The sequence below is a fragment of the Grammomys surdaster genome, unplaced genomic scaffold (assembly GCF_004785775.1).
Source record: "Grammomys surdaster isolate TR1022 unplaced genomic scaffold, NIH_TR_1.0 63, whole genome shotgun sequence".
NCBI lineage: Eukaryota > Metazoa > Chordata > Mammalia > Rodentia > Muridae > Grammomys > Grammomys surdaster.
The window spans coordinates 27,577,695-27,597,644 of record NW_021604565.1 but is presented as its reverse complement, the minus strand read 5'-3'; the positions used below and the strand labels follow the sequence as shown (position 1 = coordinate 27,597,644).

The window sequence follows — 19,950 nt, the reverse complement described above, 5'->3', positions numbered from 1 at the left end:
GAATGGATAAAAAAATGTTCATTTAAACAATGGAATACCGTTCAGCTATTAATAACTAGGACATCATGAGTTTTGCAAGCAAATGGATGGAACTAGAAAATATCCTGAGTGAGCTAACTCAGACCCAAAAGGATATGCATGGTATGTACTCACTAATAAATGGATATTAGCCAAAAAAAAAAAAGTACAGAATACCCAGGATATAATCCACAGAACTCAAGAAGGTTAACAAGCCGAAGGGCCCAAGTAAAGATGCTTTAATCCCACTTGGGAGGGAGAAGAAAACAATCATGGGAGGCAGAGGAAAGGAGGGACCTAGGTGTGAGGGGGAGGGGGAGGGATCTATCTCAAGGGGAGGCTCCAAGGCCTGACACTATTATTGATGCTATGGTGTGCTTATAGACAGGAGCCTAGCATGGCTGTCCTCCAAGAGGCCCAACAAGCAGCTGCATGAGACAGATGCAGATATTTACACTCAACCAATGGAGTGAAGTCGGGAACCCCTGCGGTTGAATTAGGGAAAGGCTGGAAGAAGCTGAGGAGGAAGCCAACCCCATAGGAAGACCAGCAGTCTCAACTAACTGGGACTCCTGAGATCTCTCAGACAGTGAGACACCAACCAGGCAGCATACAATAGATGATAAAGTCCCCAACACATATATAGCTTAGGACTGCCTGGTCTGGCCTCAGTGACAAAAGAGGAACCTAACCCTGGAGAAACTTAAGGCCCCAGGGAGTGGGGAGGCCTGGTGGTAGAGGGGGGCATGGGAGGAAGGAGGAGAACATTTCATGGAGACAGAGGGAGGAGAAATGGGATGTGGAACTGTGGAAGGGCAGACCAGGAAGAAGGTAAGGACTGGACTGTGAAAAAAATAAAAGTTATAATAAAGTAATAATTTAAAAGTTTATTATTTTAAAAAAAGACTACCTCTTTCTGTTCTTTTGTCTCAAGAACTAATTTTAACTTTAATTAAAATTATACACATTGTAATAATTTTATAGATAATAACCACTAGAAACACAAATTAGGTGTGCAACTATTTTTATTAATGTTATTTTTGCATCATGAAGCACTTTGGGGTTACAATTAGATCTTTTAATTCAATGAGAACCATTTAAACTCCCAAGTTAATTGAACAAAAGAACTATATTAGTTAGGAATTTAGGGATGTACCTCTTGAAAGTCAAACTTGAATCAACTGAGACAAGAGATTTCATGAGAAGAATCATTAGTATTTTATGTTTCAGTGACAGCAAGTCCTGGAGTACATGACCACATCCAGGAAAAAGGTGAAACACCCTTCATGCTGGCCACGTCAAGGGTATGGGTGGAATGTAGACACAAGAAGAGTACTGGATAGGCTACTAGTTCAACCAAAAATAAATAAAGTAAAAATAAGCACAGATTCTACAAGTTCATGCAATACTACATAAAGGAAGGTAATGTGCAGCGTTGTAAGCTGGCATTAAGGCAGTCTTTTACTGTTTTGGTTCGTCTTCCTCCTCTATCCTCCTCATCCCTCTTCCCTTTTGCCTCCTAAGACAATAAACAGTCAAACCAATGAATGAATATCTTTAAAACTTCGAAATAAAAGTGCCTCGCTCCCTTTCTTAGCTCCCTTCCCACTTTCTCCTTATGCCTAAGTTTTCGCTGGACAAACTGCCCCTCAGAGCGCACATACAGCATCGCTAGTGTTAGTGCTAGAACCGTTTCAGAGTGGTCTATGTTATGGTGAGGGCTCGGGGTTGCTTCAGAGTTGCGGGCTCAGGCTCTCCACTATGCGTTTGCACACTCAGGATTCATCTCCTCGTCCTGTGGGCTCTGGGATTTGGATGCATGCTCCTGGTCCTGCCTCTTCTTCAGCTGCTGCATTTTCATGTTTAGATCCAGTAAAGTTCGGGCGAGCTGATGGTTCTGGAAACGCAGTTCCAGCTAAAAGAAAAAAAAATAATAATAAGGGATTTTATTAGTTTGCGATATAGATCAAATGAAACTGCTCTCCGACCGCACATGAGCAATAAGGAATGGGTAGGAAAGGGAAATAAGACAGAAAGATGTATTTCTCACCTTACTCTCCCATTCTGACTTTCGGGCCTGGCTATTAAAGTAGCTTTTTCTACAACAAGGTAAAAACCCAGATAAATAAATAGCTTTTGAAATGGCCTTGAAATGAAAACAGAAAGCGCTGACGCACAAAGCTGTCCGCGTGAAAAATACCTATGCACCAAAGGCTGTTTTCAAGCAGTGGCGTGGGGGATCGTAGTGAAATCCTTTATTTTTATGAGCTTTCTGAGCCTCCGGGTAACTGCCTGGGGCCACCTGAGTGCTCGGGATCTGGGCCCATTTACTTGATGACTTGTCATTTCAAGTTTTCAGGATTTTAAATGGCCTCCCTGCAGAGTGAAAACAGGTAATGACACCTCAGAGGCACATGTATCGTTATATGTCCTTATATAAGCTAACACTTTGCACTCTAAAACAAAGCCTGTTATGTAGCAAGGCTGATTCATAACCTCCTCCAAGGGGAGTTTATGAGGCCCTTGTGTGTTCAAATAAAATTTTAAAAATTACATCTCCAAGGACAGGTTGCTTAGAAGGCAGTCCGCCAACAAAGTTTGTTCCAGCTGAAGATCAATTACTTGCATATTCCTCCAGTTGAGTCATGCTTCATGCATTTTGTAAAATAACATTTTCTGTGTACCATCCTGATCAACTCAGCAACAGTAGCCCTCAAGATAAGTTAATAGTTAACTGTAATAGTTAACTGCCAATACTGCAGTGGTGATTCCTTCTCAATTTGCAAAGTAAAATATTGGGCAGACGTATCATTTTATTTTCCTCCAATATTTATGTTTTTATTCTTTTGCACTTGGGGCCATTTCTCTGGAAGCAAGAATTAGAAAGGATAAAGGAAACAGAGATCCACGCCACCCAGCAGACAGAAACAAACCACACTGCCATCACCATAAAAATTCCCCATCACGGGCTGGAGAGATGGCTCAGCGGTTAAGAGCACTGACTGCTCTTCCAGAGGTCCTGGGTTCGATTCCCAGAAACCACACGGTGGCTCACAACCATCTGTAATGGGATCCGATGCCCTCTTCTGATGTGTCTGAAGAGAGCGACAGTGTACTTACCATATGAAATAAATAAATAAATCTTAAAAAAAAAAATCCCCAGTCATTTACCCAAGACTGTCTTCTGATGCCTCGGGCTCTAGAATCCTTCCCTACATGGTTAGCTTTATGTCCTAGCACTGTCTCCTTGCCTGCTCCTATCACAGGTCTCCAAGGGAATGCCATGCTGAGCCACGCCTCTGTCGGACCCCGGGGGATCTAAGATGCACCTTGCCACTCCTCCCTCCATGGAATGCAATTAAGTATCAACAGTTGCTGAGAAGCCTCCCTGTAATCAAGGCCAGGCACAGTTGCCTCCTTAATCATGCAGCCGTGCTCTTCCGGCTCTATGCCTCTGATAACACAGAGACTGCGTTACACCCGGGCTGCTGTGGGCGGAACTGTGCTACATTTTAATGATTGCATTCTCAGTACGGAGTGCCTGCCTCCGCATCCATGGGAGGGTCTCTGTGTCCTTGTCGAAAGACTGAGTGAATGAAGGGATGAGTCAACAAGGTGATGGATATCTGTCCTCTACCTTCTCTGTCAAGTATCCAGGGGTAAAATTACTGATAATGATTCACCTATCTAAGCACAGGACGTGCGATTCACACTTATTTAGAGAATTCAAACACTCAAGGCTTTTTACATGTCTTTCATCGTAGATCCCTTTGAGAGTCTGATGAAAGCTGTAAAACTTCTCTGAAAGGTGAGAAAAGGGACTTTATATACCTAGAAAACTTTAGGTTTAACTCCAGAAATCCGAAGAACTTAGAAATCAATGCCATCCATTAGGAAGAGTAAGCCAAACAGACATACATGACGACACTGATTCATTGTCGTTCCTTAGACAAACTCCATCGTGACACCCGATGCCTCTGCATCCCATACATAGGAGCACTCGTTGCCACAGAGGTTTAGCTAATGATCCAGATCAAAACCTAATTCTAATGATGATCCCGAGGTAAGTAACCACTCCTTTGCTTATGTCTTATGGTCAGTCACCCGGCCTAGGGAGTTCCTGCAAATGCTGACGGGGGGCCTACACTCCAGGAAAACAGCATCTGGTTATATGCAAAATTCTCTGCTTCCTTTCCAGAGCAAAACTCTTTTTAATTTTTTTCTCATTTCTGTACTTGTACATATCTATGTTTGCATGTGTGAGTGCAGGCATGCTTGTGCTATGAGCGTTCCCGTGTGGAGGGGGCAAGGAGTGGGCTTTCTCCAGTGTGTGGGGGGATCAGGGCTTCAGGCCTGTCCACATGTGCCTCTAAAGCGCCATCTTGCTGGCTCAGTTCTCAATTCTCGAAATGTTCATATTTGTCCTTCTAGGCCCAATCGGCTTCCAAGATCTATAATATAATAACAACAGTCAATAAAGAGTGCATCTGGCCAAGGCATGTCATATACTATCATCTCATGTAATTATGACGGTAATCTCGCGGCGTTATCTCTACGTCACAGATGAGTAAACCAACTCAAGTCTACTAATTCTCGGTCTCAAAGCTAGAGGGCCAGCAGGTATTCACAGAGCCCATGATTCCCTACCTTCCCTCACCCATTATACCTTACTTGTCTAAGCCTCCTATTGATGAAGCAGCTTGCTGGAATGTTAGGGTAAAGGTGCCTCAGAGCTTGTCCAGCTTGACCTCCATACGCGTCAGCAAGAGAGGAGGGGAGGGATGACACAGTAGCATAGGGGTTTGGTTCAGTCAGGCCTAGGCATTCCAGTGTGGAATCCTGAGCCACAGCACTAACCTCCCTGTGTGTAGTAGGCGGTCTCACCAGGCAATGACCTGGCTTTACCAGCCAGCTTTTTTACCATTTTGACCACACACACCACTGGATCAAGCATAATGAATTCCTTATCAAATTCAAATTGTTAATATGGTTAAATCGGATTTACTATCAGGCTGCCCTTCTTAAAGCCGGACATGAGCTCGATCACCCGCTGAGGTTCCTAAACTGTTCTGAAGAAGTGGTTAGTTGTCACATTGAATCCAGAGAACTCTCCAAGTCTCCAGTACGCAGCATTCATATGCTTCGCCATTTGAAAGCCTTTATATTCTTGTCCTTTTCAAATTGTCAAATTTAAATTTTTTTTAATTTTTTTTTTTAAAAAGGTGATCTACGAACACTCTTCCCTGTTGAACTGCCACTTATTTTCTGAATTCTTAGCAAGGGATAAAATAAAAATAATTGCCATCACTTAGAGTTTCTTATACATCCATCTTGGTTGTTGGTTCCATTGAAATTTCTGTCTCTGCACCCAAAATATAGATATACTAAGAACTTGCTATGGGGAAGCTTCTAGAAGATAGAAAACTACAGAAACAGAGTGGGGAGGGGCTCCTGGAGTCTGGGCCAGTCACTGGACTGTAGGCCAAGCCCTGATCGCTGGAGCTGTGACCTTAAGGAGGCCTCAACAGCGAGTCCAGAAGAAATCGGACGCCCTGGAGTAATCTCCCTCCCCGGCATCAACCCCACCCCGGGGGTCCTCCTATGGGCTACGGCTCCAGCTTCGAAACCACGGACTCGGGCCCGCGAGCCCCGCCGCACAGCCCGGGCTCACCAGCTCCGCGCGCAGCCGGGCCAGGGCGCACTCCATGCGCGCCCGGCTCCGCTCCTCCCGCGCTGCCGCCGCCGCCGCCGCTACCGCCGCCACCGCCTCCCGCGCGCGCCTGGCGCGTCCGCGTGCTGCCGCCCGCTGGAAGGCGCGCTCCAGCTGCCTCCGGAGATGCTCCAGCACCAGGCTGGACGCCCGGGCGTGCTCTGGCGCCTCGATGCGCCAGTTGCCGCAAGGCATGCGGTGCACCGGGTGGAAGGCTGGGGACCACAGCGTAGCCCTTCCAGAGACTCCATAGAGTCCCCGGGTCATCCTCTGTCTGCAGTGGCTGTAGTCACCCAAGCCCATCGTGATCCTTTTCTGCAGCGCTCGGACTGGGGATTTGGTTGCAAGTTGGAGCTTTTTAAGGCCGATGGGGCGGGGGCGGGGGCAGTTAACGGAACAGGCAGGACCCTGGCCGTGGACGCTGTTACTGCTGGGCCACTCAGAGCGCTGTTCTGCTCCTTGTCCATCTCCTCTGTCTTCCCTACCTCATAGCAACAAGGGAGGGAGGCCTTGTGACCAGAAGTTCGGGCTGTATTTTTCCCCCTAGCCTTCTAGGGCTCCGGTTTTGAGAATGTATGGAGACTGGTACAGTCAACCCTTGCTGATAAAAGCCGAGGAACTAGCTGAGGATTATTAGCAACGCAAAGAAATCTTGAACAGGACCCTTCCCAGTTGCCTATTTCTTAGTACTGTACACTTTTGAAATGGTTTCTGACATTTTACGCTTTTAACATTAAGGGTGTGATAGAATCTAGACACCATTCCGATCTGATACCCAAGTATTATCCACAGTCCGCGGTGAGAATTTCATTTCGGTCCGGTTTGCAAGTCAGACCATCTTTCTAATTAACTTTCTATGATCCCAGTAGCCCGGAGTTCTGAATTTCAGTGCTTCTCTTTAACCCTGATGACCTCTTAGCGAGTCTACATATAGGAAAGGATTAAAAAAAAAAATCAACACCTTCCTGTATTCCAAAGTGTGCGATGGTATAATTCCCAGTCCAACATAATCATGAGCTAATAACGATTATCCACATCATATAAAGTATATTTTAATCCCTCTTTTGGAGCTAATTGAATGTTTCTTTACAGGAATGAACAGTCAAAACCTCTGTGGTCATAGACATTTTCAAGAAGAAACAACAGTAGCAGAAACAAACATAGTACTCTCCCCAAGAAACTGATGGTCCATCTCTAAAAGATCGGTCCATTGTCTGAAGTGTCAATAGTAGGCATAAAAGATAACAAGAGCGCACTTATTTTTGTTGTTGTTGTCTTGTTTGTTTTTTTGAGACAGGGTTTCTCTGTGTAGCCCTGGCTGTCCTGGAACTCACTCTGTAGACCAGGCTGGCCTCGAACTCAGAAATCTGCCTGCCTCTGCCTCCCAAGTGCCGGGATTAAAGGCATGCGCCACCACTGCCCAGCTGCAAGAGTGCACTTATACTGTATGCCTTATAGTATGTTATATATTATTATAGTTCTTATTATATGCCAGCCACTTCAACTATTAACCTATATAATCTTTACACAACCCTAGGAAATATATACTATTTTTTCCATATTTTTCCAAATGAGGAAAGTGACGGTGGAAAGTCCACATGCATACCCACCAACAAGTCACTCAAACCCAAGTGGTCTGCTCACAATTCATGCCTTGGAAGTATGGCTTGTGCACGCCAATCGCTGAGATATACTTTCCTCCCAAAGAAAGAAAATTGCACTCGTGAGCAAGAGCTCAGGCTCTGTGGGCTCATCAAATTCAGCTCTACTCAAATGGCCTCAGTCTTCACAGGATAAGGAATACAGGTTACCCAGCCTCTACGGATAATCAGTGTCAGATAGTTCACAGCTTAAGTCCGGGCTTCTCTTATCATTGTGTAAAGAGACTCTAGAAACATTTGAAAATGTAGTCTATCAGTAGAAAGTGAGAACTTTAGGGCCTGGGAACACTGAGAAAAATGCTTACGAAACAAGAATAAAGACATAAGTTTGTATTCCTAGAACACATGAGAAAAGACCAGATGGCTATGCCTGTAATTCCGGCACTGAGGAGGCAGAGACAGAAAGACTTGGTGGAGCTTGGTGACCAGCCAGTCTCAGTGAGCTCTAGGCTCAGTGAGGCCATTTCTCAAAAATTAAGATAGAATACAACTGAGAAAGACATTGGGGGTTGGAGAGGTGGCTCAGTGGTTAAGAGCACTGACGTCATGAGTTCAATTCCCAGCACCACATGGTGGCTCACAACCATCTGCAATGGAATCTGATGCCCTCTTCTGGTGTGTCTGAAGACAGCTACAGTCCACTCATATGCATAAAATAAATAAATAAGTCTTTAACAAAAACAAAAAAAATATGAAAAAAAAAAGAAAGAAAGACATTGGACATCGAGCTCTGGTTTCCATATGCTCATGTGCATACAGAACGGTGGGGGGGGGGGAAGGAGGGAGGGAAGAAAGGAAAGGAAGGGAAGGAAAGAATGGAAAAGGAAAGGCATAAAAAACACAATAACATGAATGGGCAATGGTTCCTCAGTTAAAGCACTTGACAAATAAGCAATAAGATCGGAGTTTGGATCAGCCAAACCCTCACAAATGTCAGGTGAGTGTGGCAGGCAACCTTAATCCATCCTTTGAAGGCAGAGACAGGGGATCCCCAGAGAAAGCAGGCTAGTGAAACTAACTGTACAAGAAAACATTGAGCTTGGTTAAAAATAGCTCTGCCTCAAAGTATAAGGTAGAAGAGCTATCAGAGCAAGAGTCCTACCATCAAACTCCACATACAGAAACACCCATGCCCTCTTGCACACACCACACACACACACAGAGAGGGGGGGAGAGCAATATTTATTATTATTCCTCCGTTTCTATGAATGATTTTGGAGATGACTTGGACCACAGTTCAGCCCTCCTGTCCCATGCAAAGGGAGCTTCAATATGTGAGGTAGGAAAGTAAGGAGGCAGGCAAGGAGAGAAGAGATGATCAGACCAGCCTAGCACTGAATCAAACACGGAATATTAATGAAGCGCCCAGAATAGTTCCAAAACGATAAGGTGGATCTTCTTGAGAAGAACAGAGTATCATCTCATAGTATCTATCCCTGTAGTGTGCTTCTTCAATGCACGCGTACAAAGCGGGTCACACAGTCCATTTCTAGGTCGTGCCATATCGTCAGTCTCAAGTGCAACAAGCTGACAGCTGACTTTCTTGGAGTGTGTTATGCCTGGGATAATATAGTCACCAAGTAAGGAAAAGGCAGGAGTAGGATTTAATTCCACATCTACTTGGCTCCAAGGGTCATGTTACTTCCCTTCCGTTACACCAAGCTACATAGACTGGCTTAAACAGTGCTGGTTCTGTAGTGCTGTCACCTGAACAGATCTTTCGTTGCCTCATGTTTCTGCCCTTACATTTTAAAGCCACCTCTCTGTGTCTCTTTGGACATCAGGAGGAGTTTGCATCACACAACGGGCTTCCATTTTATACACTTCTGCAGTGAAACAAAGCAGAGAATTCTTTACACTGAACCCTAATGCCATCTCTGAAATCCTGTAAGGAAATTGGTTGGTTACCAAAATCATCAGTGATCTACGTGACAAAAGATGAACAAATACTGAGTGGAGCTCACACCTACATCTTTCAAATAATACAGCTACAACGGGCCTTCTCTGCCTGGTCACCGCTCCCTGGGAAACCTTCATCCCTGTTCCTTTATGTGTTCCCTATCTGTGCCTTGGGAGGCTCGAGTCTAAGGCCACTCCTTCAGCCCTCCTCTATGACAATCACTCTTTCAAGCAACAGGCTCTGAGTGTTCCCTCTGCAAATAGAATGTCCTTGAACACTCCTTGCAGAAAGAAACAAGTATGTCTCCCGGATCCTGAGACAAGAGAATTTTCCTTATAAGCCTTAAAATAAATATTTGTCATATTTCCATGAATAGCTTAATAGTTCGGCCCATTCAAGACTCTGTGGGGAGCCTGGAGCATTCATTTTCTGGTTAACTAGGGGCTAGCAAACATTCTCTTCTTGTGGAATGTCCAAAAGCCATTCACTGTCTTTTTTTTACTTCATTTCCCAGGATTCTGGGAGCAAAGGATTCTCAGCCCTATCCCTTGCTAGTCATGTGACTTTGTATAAACACTCTGGTTTAATTTGTTTACAAGTTAGATAAGGGACAAGGGATGAGGGGTCTCCTTACTCAGTTGTCCAGTAAAGTAGCAGAAGCTTCCAGCAAGGCACTGGGCAGCTCCAGCAAGGCTCAGAACGATTCATGGGAAAGCTTTACAATAAAATTCACAGTTTATTTAGATGGAAACAAACAACAAAAAACTGATTTCTTTCATCAGAGATACTACTACTTTCATAATGTTTCTAAATAAACCACAAGGCCTCTATTCTTACAGGTTTTTCTTTCCAAATAAAGGCAAGGCAAGAAATATAATCTAATCATGCAAAAACGCAGATTCAGATAGGCAAACCAGTTACCTCAACGAGTGGCCTCAGATTCTGTGGAAACTATGAGCCAGAGGTATCTGACATTTACATTCTAAAGGGCTTATAGAAAAAAAGAAGGCTCGCCAAAGGAAACCATATTGCCCACACCACATACGGAGCAGGAATGGCAGGCTCTTCCATTCCTTTAACTGTAACTTGTTCTTCCTTTAAGTTCATTTAAAAAAAAAAAAAAAGACAAAAGCTACAGCAAAACTCTCCTGGGCTCACAAACCTCTCTCCAGAAATTCCTGTAGCTGTCCATTATAATTGGTTTTGTTCATTGATTTTTTTTTCAGTGCAAAGCCATGCACATACTAGTAAATATTCTATCACTGAGCTGTATTCTCTGTCCTTGGTTTTTAAAAACAAGAGTCTCACTGTAGAGTCCAGGCTGGTCTTGACTTTATTCTGTAACCCAGGCTAACTTAAAACTTGAATTCTCCTGGTAGGACTCCCTGGTGCTGCCATTATAGACTTTTAACAACTCACTCAAAACTCCTGCTAGTGAAAAGCCAATAGTGGACTTTAATGTAAGACTTTATATTACATATACATGTATATATGCATATATATGCATATATATTTATATATATAAATAATATATATAAATAATATATAATATCATAATATTATAATATATAGTATTATAATATTATAATATATATTATAAATAATATATAAATAATATGTATATATGCATATATATATTATTATTATTTCCATACCTTCTCAAAACCTTGATAACTCAACATCCACCACAGAGATAATACATGTTATGTCTAAAATGAATCATGTGACTTTAATTCCAGTACTTGGGAGGTAGACACAGATGAGTCTCTGTGAGTTGGGGGCCAGGTTTGTCTAAATAGTGAGTTCCAGGATAGCCAGAGCTACATAATGAGACCCTGTATTAAATAAATAAATAATAGATATAAGATAGATAGATAGATAGATAGATAGATAGATAGATAGATAGATGATAGATCATTGACAGACAAATGATAGATATATAAATGAATAAATGAACAAAATGACTAAAACAGCTTCAGAGTACCACCAGCAGGGATCATTCAGAGAACTCTGGCCTCACCAAGTCCATCCTCTGGAAGAACAGAGCAAGAGAGTTCAAACAGTGACCATTCAGCCAGATTCTCAATGGCAGATGTGGGCATCATAAATGGCCAAATGCTGAGCTGTTTGGTGAGTCAATAGCCTATTGCACCTACTTTTTTCCCATTGTCAAATGTAAGACTTTTATTTCTTTAAGATTTATTCACGCATATGACTGTTTTGCCTGCATGTATGTATATGTACCACACGTGTGCCTGGTGCCCACAGTGATCAGAATAGATCATCATGGCCTCTGGAAGTGGAGTTATGGGTGATAATGAGCCAACCTGCATGTGCTAGGAACTGAACCCGAGGCCTCTGCCAAGGCAACACTGAGCTATCTATAGACCCCAACAGAATTCTTTAAATCTCATTGGTATTTTCAATAGTTTCTGAGTCATCTGGGGGATGGTCTGGCTTGTGTAGAATTTAATGTATCTCTCATTAAATCCAGATCCCATTTTAGGTCAAAATGTATGCTAACTGAAGCCAAATGTCTTGACCTCTGATCTATGACAGTGTTCCTGGAGTGTGTTTTTGAGACTCTTTCACACATTTTTTTTTGTAGCTCTCATTCTTAACATTCAATACAAGAATGCACGCAATTTTCAGCAATCTGTACTCATTAGGAATAAACTGCACATCAGGGACTCAGATTCCTGTGTCACCATCCCTGTGTTCCCACTTGATTCTCAACAGTGAAGCTCAGCTGAGAGCATGTGAGGATGAGATTGGTCATTTTTAAAGACAGTATCATAAGTCTTCTTCTGATGCTGTCCCCGTGACTGAGGGAACCAGAGCTAAGCAATTCAGATCTTTGAGGCACTAATCTGAAAACAGCTTCAAGCTCTTGAATAGCATACACCACCATTGGAACTTTTAAAGCTCCGTTTCAGTAACTCCCAGAGGTTAGCTGAGATCCCAAAGCTTGCTAAGCCTTGTCAAACTTTCCAGAGTTTCATTTCAATATCAAACTTGATTGTCAAATCTGTGGTTTCTTTAAACCAAAACTCATGACCTACTTCTGGATTTCCAATCACCCCTCTGAGTGGTTGCAGTGTGCAGTTGAGGTACTGGCTACAAGGAAAACATCAGTTTGTACCTGGACATTCTTTCCAAAGGACCTTGTAAAGATAAGACAGTTTATGGGGCTGGAGAGATGGCTCAAAGATTTCAGCACCCTATGGCAGCTCACAACCTCCAGTTCCAATAGATCCAACACCCTCATACATAAATGCAGGAAACAAAAACACCAATGCACATTAAAAGAAATAAAAAAGAAATCATTTAAAATTTCTAAATTGTTAAAATAAAAAAGATAAGATGTTTTAAAAAATAACTGATACAGATTCAATCAAAACACATGACTGCTATAGAAACACTGCACCATACAATCATACTGTCTAATACTGTGTGGTTCTCTGTTACATCTGAAAATAAAGCAAGGCATTGTAGGAGGTTCACTGACTGTCAAAGGCATCACGGCTGCATGCCCACTGAAAATGTCACAACCCATTCAGTCCCCATCCTTCACTGCTCTAAAATTCCACTGTCAAGTTCTAAAAGCAGCAGTAGTGATCAATAGGAAAAAAAAAAAGAATTATTTTCCTCTGTTGTTCCTAATACAACCAATCCCGTCGTTTCAGGGACAGATTGTACCACTATGTATTTAAGTTAGAGAAAATGCAGACTGTGTGAATAGTTTGGGGAAAGGTTCTCCAAAAGTCTAGTTGTTTTCAAACCTTCACTTTATGAGGGTCAGGAGAAAGCCTTGAACACAGCATAAGGCTGACCATAACAATATTCCATATTCAGTGTCCTTACTATGAGAGGGAAATCTTGCCTAGAATATTTCTGCATCCACTTCATAAGATAGAAAGCCTGAAAAAATCCTATCTCGGGTTATGAGAGTCATGAGTTACCTCGCCAGCATAGCTGGCTGCTCACCCTCTGCTGTGCTCACCCACTGTCTCTGATAATGGAAAAGAATAGAGAGTCTCTCACCTGCCTGAGCATTACTTTCTAGGGGCGGTTCTCAGACATCTAGCATCTAAGTCTCCAGTGTTTAGAGCAGAAGGTGTTAAGTGCTGTGGCCTCAAAGAGCTTTCTCAAGCCCTCTTCAGCAGAATATCCCCAGCACTCCAACAGTGCTCAAGAGTTATCAGGGCTCAAGAAACCCGGGATCTAATCATTCTTGCATACACACCCAGAAGCATGAGAATTTCAAATAAAGACTTTAAGAGACTGTAAGTTCTTTCTTTTCAAGGGATAAGGTAAAACATAGCATCTCACTGGCCACCCACTTTGTACTGGAGTTCTGAACATTGCTGTTTGTTTCATGGACATGTTCAGAAGCTCTATCTGTTTGTTTGTTTGTTTGTTTGTTTGTTTGTTTTCAGTTTCAGTGTTCTGATTTTATCTTCATTTGATTCATTTGTTTTCTGTGAATGCTGTAAGTTTTTCATGTTTTGGTAAAACCACATATTTCCAGGATCAGTCTGCCTCTAAGAATTATCCCATCAGCCTCTCCCAATAATTTCATAGTTATCTGTTTCAATCAGTGCAGAATAAATGAACCCAACCGTTCTTTGGTGTCTTAAAACCATTGAGAAATGATCACAGAGGTCTCAAAGTGTCTTTTCTTCTAAATTGTTCTTCTACATATTTCCGTCCTCTCCAAGCATCTTGTGAGCCCTGTAGGAATCTGAAGGCCAAAATAGACTGTGCAGGTGGAAGTCATACAGAGTCAGCATCATTGCCCACCTTCTAGGCAGGACCAGAACCCCCCCTGACCTGGCTGGATTAGAGATGCAGTTCCACCTTACTGTGAGGGTCACAGAATCTTCTATAATCACTGCTGGTGAGCCTTCCTCTTCATTAGAGATACTGCTATCTCCTTTCCACAATTCAAAAAATATCAAAATAGTATTATTTCTATATACATGAAATATGAATTGAATAATCATAAAGACATATTACTGAATATTGTGCTTACAGCATCACAAATTACAGCATTGTATGGAAAAAATTAGTATCTCTCAGTCTTAGGATACCAAGAGAAACTGAGTCAGGTCTGACAGCAGGGATACGGGAGCGGGTGCTGGGGGCTGGGTAGTGACTATTGAAATGAGTTAGACAACCATCATGAACTTCCAGTGACCACATGGAAACAATATAATTATTTCCATCCTGTCTTCTAAGTAGATAAGATGGGTTGTGTTGATTTTCATAATACTTCCTGTTTCTACCAATGAAAAGCTTGAGTTTTTTTTTTTCACTTAATTAATTTCAGGGTAGGAGATGGAGTTTGCATATAAATGTACTATGGGCAAAAGGGTGATGTGTTATTTGCCAGCAAAAATCATAAGTGGAAAAAAAAAAAAAGAAAAGAAAGTAGGCCCTGTCAATCAGCCTACATCCACTCCTCCCCAGGCCAGACAGCTCCTGTATCTTGGGTCCTTGGTTGAAAAGATCACGGAACAGAGAAGAAGCTGGCTTATCAAGGGCTTGTAGTTTGAATGAAAAATAATGACTAGAAGGCTTTCACTTTTAAATCACTTATGTCTGATTCTCCTTCTGATCTATTCTGTCTCCCTAATAGTAAAATATAGAAGTAACCATTCAGAAGACTAAAAGGCCTCTGAACTAAATCTAAACTAAAAGTTACTGTGAAGACATGTACAGAAGCAATTTGCCTCAAACAATGAAAATCTACTTTTGAAAGACCAAAAATAAAGGTTCTTTTATCTGTCCAAACATACACATACACACATACACACACACACATACACACATACATACACACACACATACACACACAGATACATACACACACACATACACACATACATACACACACACATACACACACAGATACATACACATACACACACACACACATACACACACACACACATACACACATACACACACATACATACACACACACACATACACACATACACACACATACACACACACTTGCTCTTTTATCAGATTGAATTGTTAGGTACAATAAAATATAGATAACATGAACAGTGAAGATATATAAAAATCTCATATGTATGGTGCTGTTTAACGTTAGACTGACGGGTTATCGACTGACAAGATCATCACAGCGTACTCTCTGCATCAAATGGGAAAAGACTTCCTTTTAATGCAGTTTTGACTATCACATCTCTCCGCTCTTTTTCTTGAAGATGCTACAATTCCAGCCCTCTGAGATTCAACAAAACCTGACATCCTAGAAGTGTGGAGATTAAAAGACATACAACATTTTTATACAAAGTCTTTTATGCACTGTGGGAGCCAAGAATTGTGGAAAATAAAATAAATGTCAAATTTATCTAAACAACTTTGATCGCCACTCTATGAATATATTTCTAGTTTAACATACTCAGATTCACAACTTCCTATTGTCTTCAGAGATCTCAACTCTGAAATTTCTATATATTCTGGCAAACATATCTGCTAGAGAATATCATTGCCCTATATCTGCCACCAATGAGCATGTACTTGCAGAACTGAACATGGCAGGATGCACAGTTCTAAGATTCCCAAGAAGGGGAGAATATGGACAAATGCAATCTATTTGCAATTAGTGATGGCAAAGATTAAAGTTAATGTTTCAAAGCAATTGGTCCTTTTAAAACATTTGTTTGCTGAAATGGATTTGTTTGTTTAGCACATTGGTGTTTTGCCTGTGATGGTGTCAATTCTTAGAGTTACAGACAGTTGAGAGCTGCCATGTTTGTTGGGAAATGAACCCCAGTCCTCCGGAAGAGCATTCAGTGTTCTTAATAGCTGAGCCCTCTCTCTAGCCCAGTTTTAATTCTTTTATTACATGTATTTATTTGCTTTATATATGGAGTATGTGCGCCTGAGCATGTATGTGAAGTTCAGAGAACTTGTGGGAGCTAATTCTCTCCTTCCATCATTTAGACTTTGAAGATCAAACTCAAATTATCAGACTTGTCAGCAAACATCTTTCCATCCTGAGTCATCTCACTGGCCCAGAATTAAATTTTAAAACATGGTAGCTGACAGAACATTTGTAGTATTTGTAGTAAGGTACCTTTTAAGTGATCTCCCCAGTGACCTCTGCCTGGTTATGGAAACTCTATCCCAATAGAGGATGGCCTAGGGGATAAAGCCTATGTCACTTCCAAGACAATGAGCTTTACTGTATTCACTTGCTGTGTTCATGAGTTTGGAAGGAAACCTGCTATCATGCCTTGTAGAAAGGACCAAAGGGAGAGCCTGGCCAGCAACCAAAGAGGGGAGAAAGCTCCCATGCTAGCAGTATATTAGGAATGGAGTCCTGGCTCACCCAGGAAAGTGGCTGGTGCTCCTTCCTAAAGGTGCCTTCAGGTGGTAGTACTATTTGAGAAGTTTGTAAAATCTGGAGAGACAAGGCCTCACTGAAGGAAGCAGACCACTAGGAGCGAGTCCTTGGGATTATCTTGAGCTCAGCCCTGGTTTGCTCTCTTCTTCCTGTTTGTGAGAAGGTATCTAAAGCTTCCCAGTCACATTCTCCGGCCACCACAGCCTTCTGCCCAAGTGACTATGGGCTGAACCATTGGAGACCAACTAATTCCTTCTCCCTTTTGTTGTTCCTGTGAAGAATTTTGGATCGAGTGACTGAAAGCTAATGTGCTCATTGTCTTCAGCCCCACTGCTGAGCTGTCTTGACTCTGCTCTGGGTCCATAGTTCCTCATAAGCACGTTCTCTTCATCTTGGTCATCTTCTAATCTTGCTCAATAATCCTTAAACTCACTTTTCACTAGACCCTTGTAATCTCACATCTAAGTTGATGTTGACTCTAAACAGGACCCTCCCCCTCCTTTCATGCACCCATTCTCATCATTCTACAGGAACCTTTTTTTTTTTTAGCAGCACTGACACATAGCTAACAATTGTCAACACGTATTCTGCACTCACTACAACACAGACTTTTGCCACAAGCCCTTCCTTGAAATCCACACACTAGTCCTATCAGGTAAATAGCAAAATTAACACTTTTCTAAGAGACAAGAAAGGCAGAGAGGTTATGTAAATTCTGAGTTACACCCTATCCCTGTGCACTTTACCGATCTGGCTCGTTAATGCAATAATCTGGTGGGATTATCCCCAATTTATCTTTCTTTTCTGTGTCAGATTCAGTGTTATAAACTGTTAGCGTGTTTTGCCACCAAGTCCAAAGGAGTAAGGTACAACAACATCTATTATAGAGTCGTATCTTTACTCCTGCGAGCCAAGAGCAGAAGAAAATGTATGACGTTGTCATAAAAGGATGCAACATGGTAGAACATGCCTACCTACAGAAACACAAACAAACAAATAAATACAACGTAATAACTTTTTAATTTAAAAAAGTAAGAAAAAAATTTAAAATAAAAGTAGAGGCTAGTTTTATATAGCTTCGGGGTAAAATTCCAATCTTGCATGAATGGGGTACTGGATTTGAGCATAAGGACCATAATAATAATGACAATAATAATAATAATAATAATAGTGTGAACTCAAACATAACCTATATACTTAAACTTCTTTGGACTTCTTTGGACAAGGTTTTGGTTCAGTAGCACACAGGACAATTTTCCAAGAATGGCATACAGTGATCTAAACCTGTCAGTACACCTAGTTAAAAACCTAACCTACGAGTTAGGGTATTTTGTTTCAATCTTCTCTTGATTTTTTTGTAGCTTCATTAAATTTTATATACAAATGTAAAATACAAAGGTTTATTCAACTCTTTTTTTTTCTTTTTTTTTTAATTTCTTTTTTTTTTTTGAACATGAAATGCTTTTTTATAGCATGTTTTACAAGGGGAGGGGGTAAGAGGGTCCAGGTGGTGGAAAAGTACAAAATCTTCTTGGCCTGTGCCTTGAAACATGTCATGGTCTATATGGTACACTGCCTTGAATTATGATCTACCTGCTGTTCTTCAGAAGATATGGTACACTGCTTGAGTTATGGTCTCCCTGCTATTCTTAAGAAGACATGGTACTCTGCTTTGAGTCTATCTGCAGTTGCTAAGCAGGATCTTGCAGTTGCCAAGCTTCAGAGGACATTGTGCAGGTGGGGAAAGGTAGGGGGTAAGGGTAAGGGCGAGGGTCCTGGCTTCTGGCATCTCCCCCTTCTCTGTTTAGTTAGAGAAGGCGTCTTATGTTCAATCCCAACTATGTGAGTTTTGAATTTGGATGTCTAATTATGGGGGGTCTTAGACAAGTTCACAACCCCAAAACACTGATGTGAGACGAGTCACATCGATAGTCGAAGGCTTTAGGCTGTCGACGATGGGCAACGTCAAGGGACTCTGATGTGGGTGAAAGGAGGGTGAGAGCCCTGTCTTAGGCCATGTAGGCTGCACCCACTCCCAGCACCACGCACTCCTTTTCGGCTGCATTGGGTGGGCCCCTGGGAAGTGGACCTACAATAATCCCGTCATTGGGCTAACTCACAGCCATCCTAGTCTCTTGTAAATGTTCAAGTTACCAACCATTTGTCAGTTTGGGGTGTAATATTGTCATAAAGGAAGGCTCCCCAATGTTAGCGGCCATATCAAGGGTGGCCTTGGTTTAGGAAAAAGCCAATTTTTGTTGTGGTGATCAAGAGGCCAAGCTCTCTAGCGAGAGAAATGAGGGCAAAGCCAGGCATACCAGGAACCCTTTTATTCAACTCTTTAACCAGCATTTTTTTCCTTGCCTCTTGACTGGATTCCAAACCTGAATCTTTTCAATAGCTGTGATTCAGAAGCTTGGAGTACGCTGCATGGCTGCTTTGCATTGATTCATTCATTCCTCCTTACAGGAACAAATAAACAAGAGAAGAAGTTCACCATGTCAAAAAACTAACTCAAAATGCTATGAGATGCTATGAGCTTGGTAGAAAATAGACCGAAAGGTATCCCTTCTGAGTTATTGGTAAATACAAGAAGCTGTTTGAGCTTTTGGTTGTACTCATAACGAGAGTAGCAGGGTTCTGTCATTTGGACAAAACACAGATGCTACCATGTTTCTATGAATTGATTTTGAATGGAAATTCCAGTTACACAAGTCTGTGCAGGAATGTTTTTAGCACACTCCTAGCTGGTTACTTTGCAAGAGGCTGAGCAAAGCCAGGAGCTAACGTATTCTTAAATTTCTGAACAGAAATAAAAGCACATCTTAATTTATGTACTATATGCCTATATATTTATAGGTTTATAGGACTTATTCTGGTGGAAAAGTGAATTCAAGTTGTATATATCCAAATATAAGAGTATAGACTGAAAGCTGTCATTTCTTCCTTATTTTAACATTAGATGCTTAAAATACAAGAGTAAGTTTCTAGTAAGGAAAAATTCTGGTCACATTTAAATACAAGCTAACCTGGCAATGCCCAGGAACAAGCAGAACCAAGAAAGGACTTGTTAGAAACACTTAGGCTTTGCTTGTTTGGAAAGATTTATTTTATTTTATATTATTTGTAGAGTATGGAGCTATATATTTCTAAGTGGTGTATGCACTCGTGTATGCCAGTGCATGAGCGGCCAGAGCGACGAGGTCAAGTATGCCATTCTAACACTCTTCACATTAATCTCTTGAAACAGGGTCTCTCACTGAACCTGGAGCTGGTG

The 19,950-nt window shown here is 41.8% G+C and overlaps 1 protein-coding gene across 1 annotated transcript; it reads right to left on the bottom strand.

Annotated features, from left to right (window-relative positions):
- Nucleotides 1-1,025: 1,025 nt before the first annotated feature.
- Nucleotides 1,026-6,100, bottom strand: Aard (alanine and arginine rich domain containing protein). Its single transcript, XM_028768060.1, has 2 exons — nucleotides 5,690-6,100; nucleotides 1,026-1,933 (listed from the first exon to the last, which is right to left on the bottom strand). Exons 1-2 carry the CDS (start codon nucleotides 6,029-6,031, stop codon nucleotides 1,778-1,780), a joined length of 498 nt encoding a protein of 165 aa, XP_028623893.1. The 5' UTR covers nucleotides 6,032-6,100; the 3' UTR covers nucleotides 1,026-1,777.
- Nucleotides 6,101-19,950: the final 13,850 nt, after the last annotated feature.

Bases quoted from the DNA above. Each gene is read 5' to 3' on its own strand.
- Aard (XM_028768060.1), bottom strand. From the start codon at position 6,031: ATGGGCTTGGGTGACTACAGCCACTGCAGACAGAGGATGACCCGGGGA. The intron at 1,934-5,689 runs GTGAGCCCGGGC...TTTTTCTTTTAG, and splicing joins CCCGGCTGCGCGCGGAGCTG to CTGGAACTGCGTTTCCAGAA.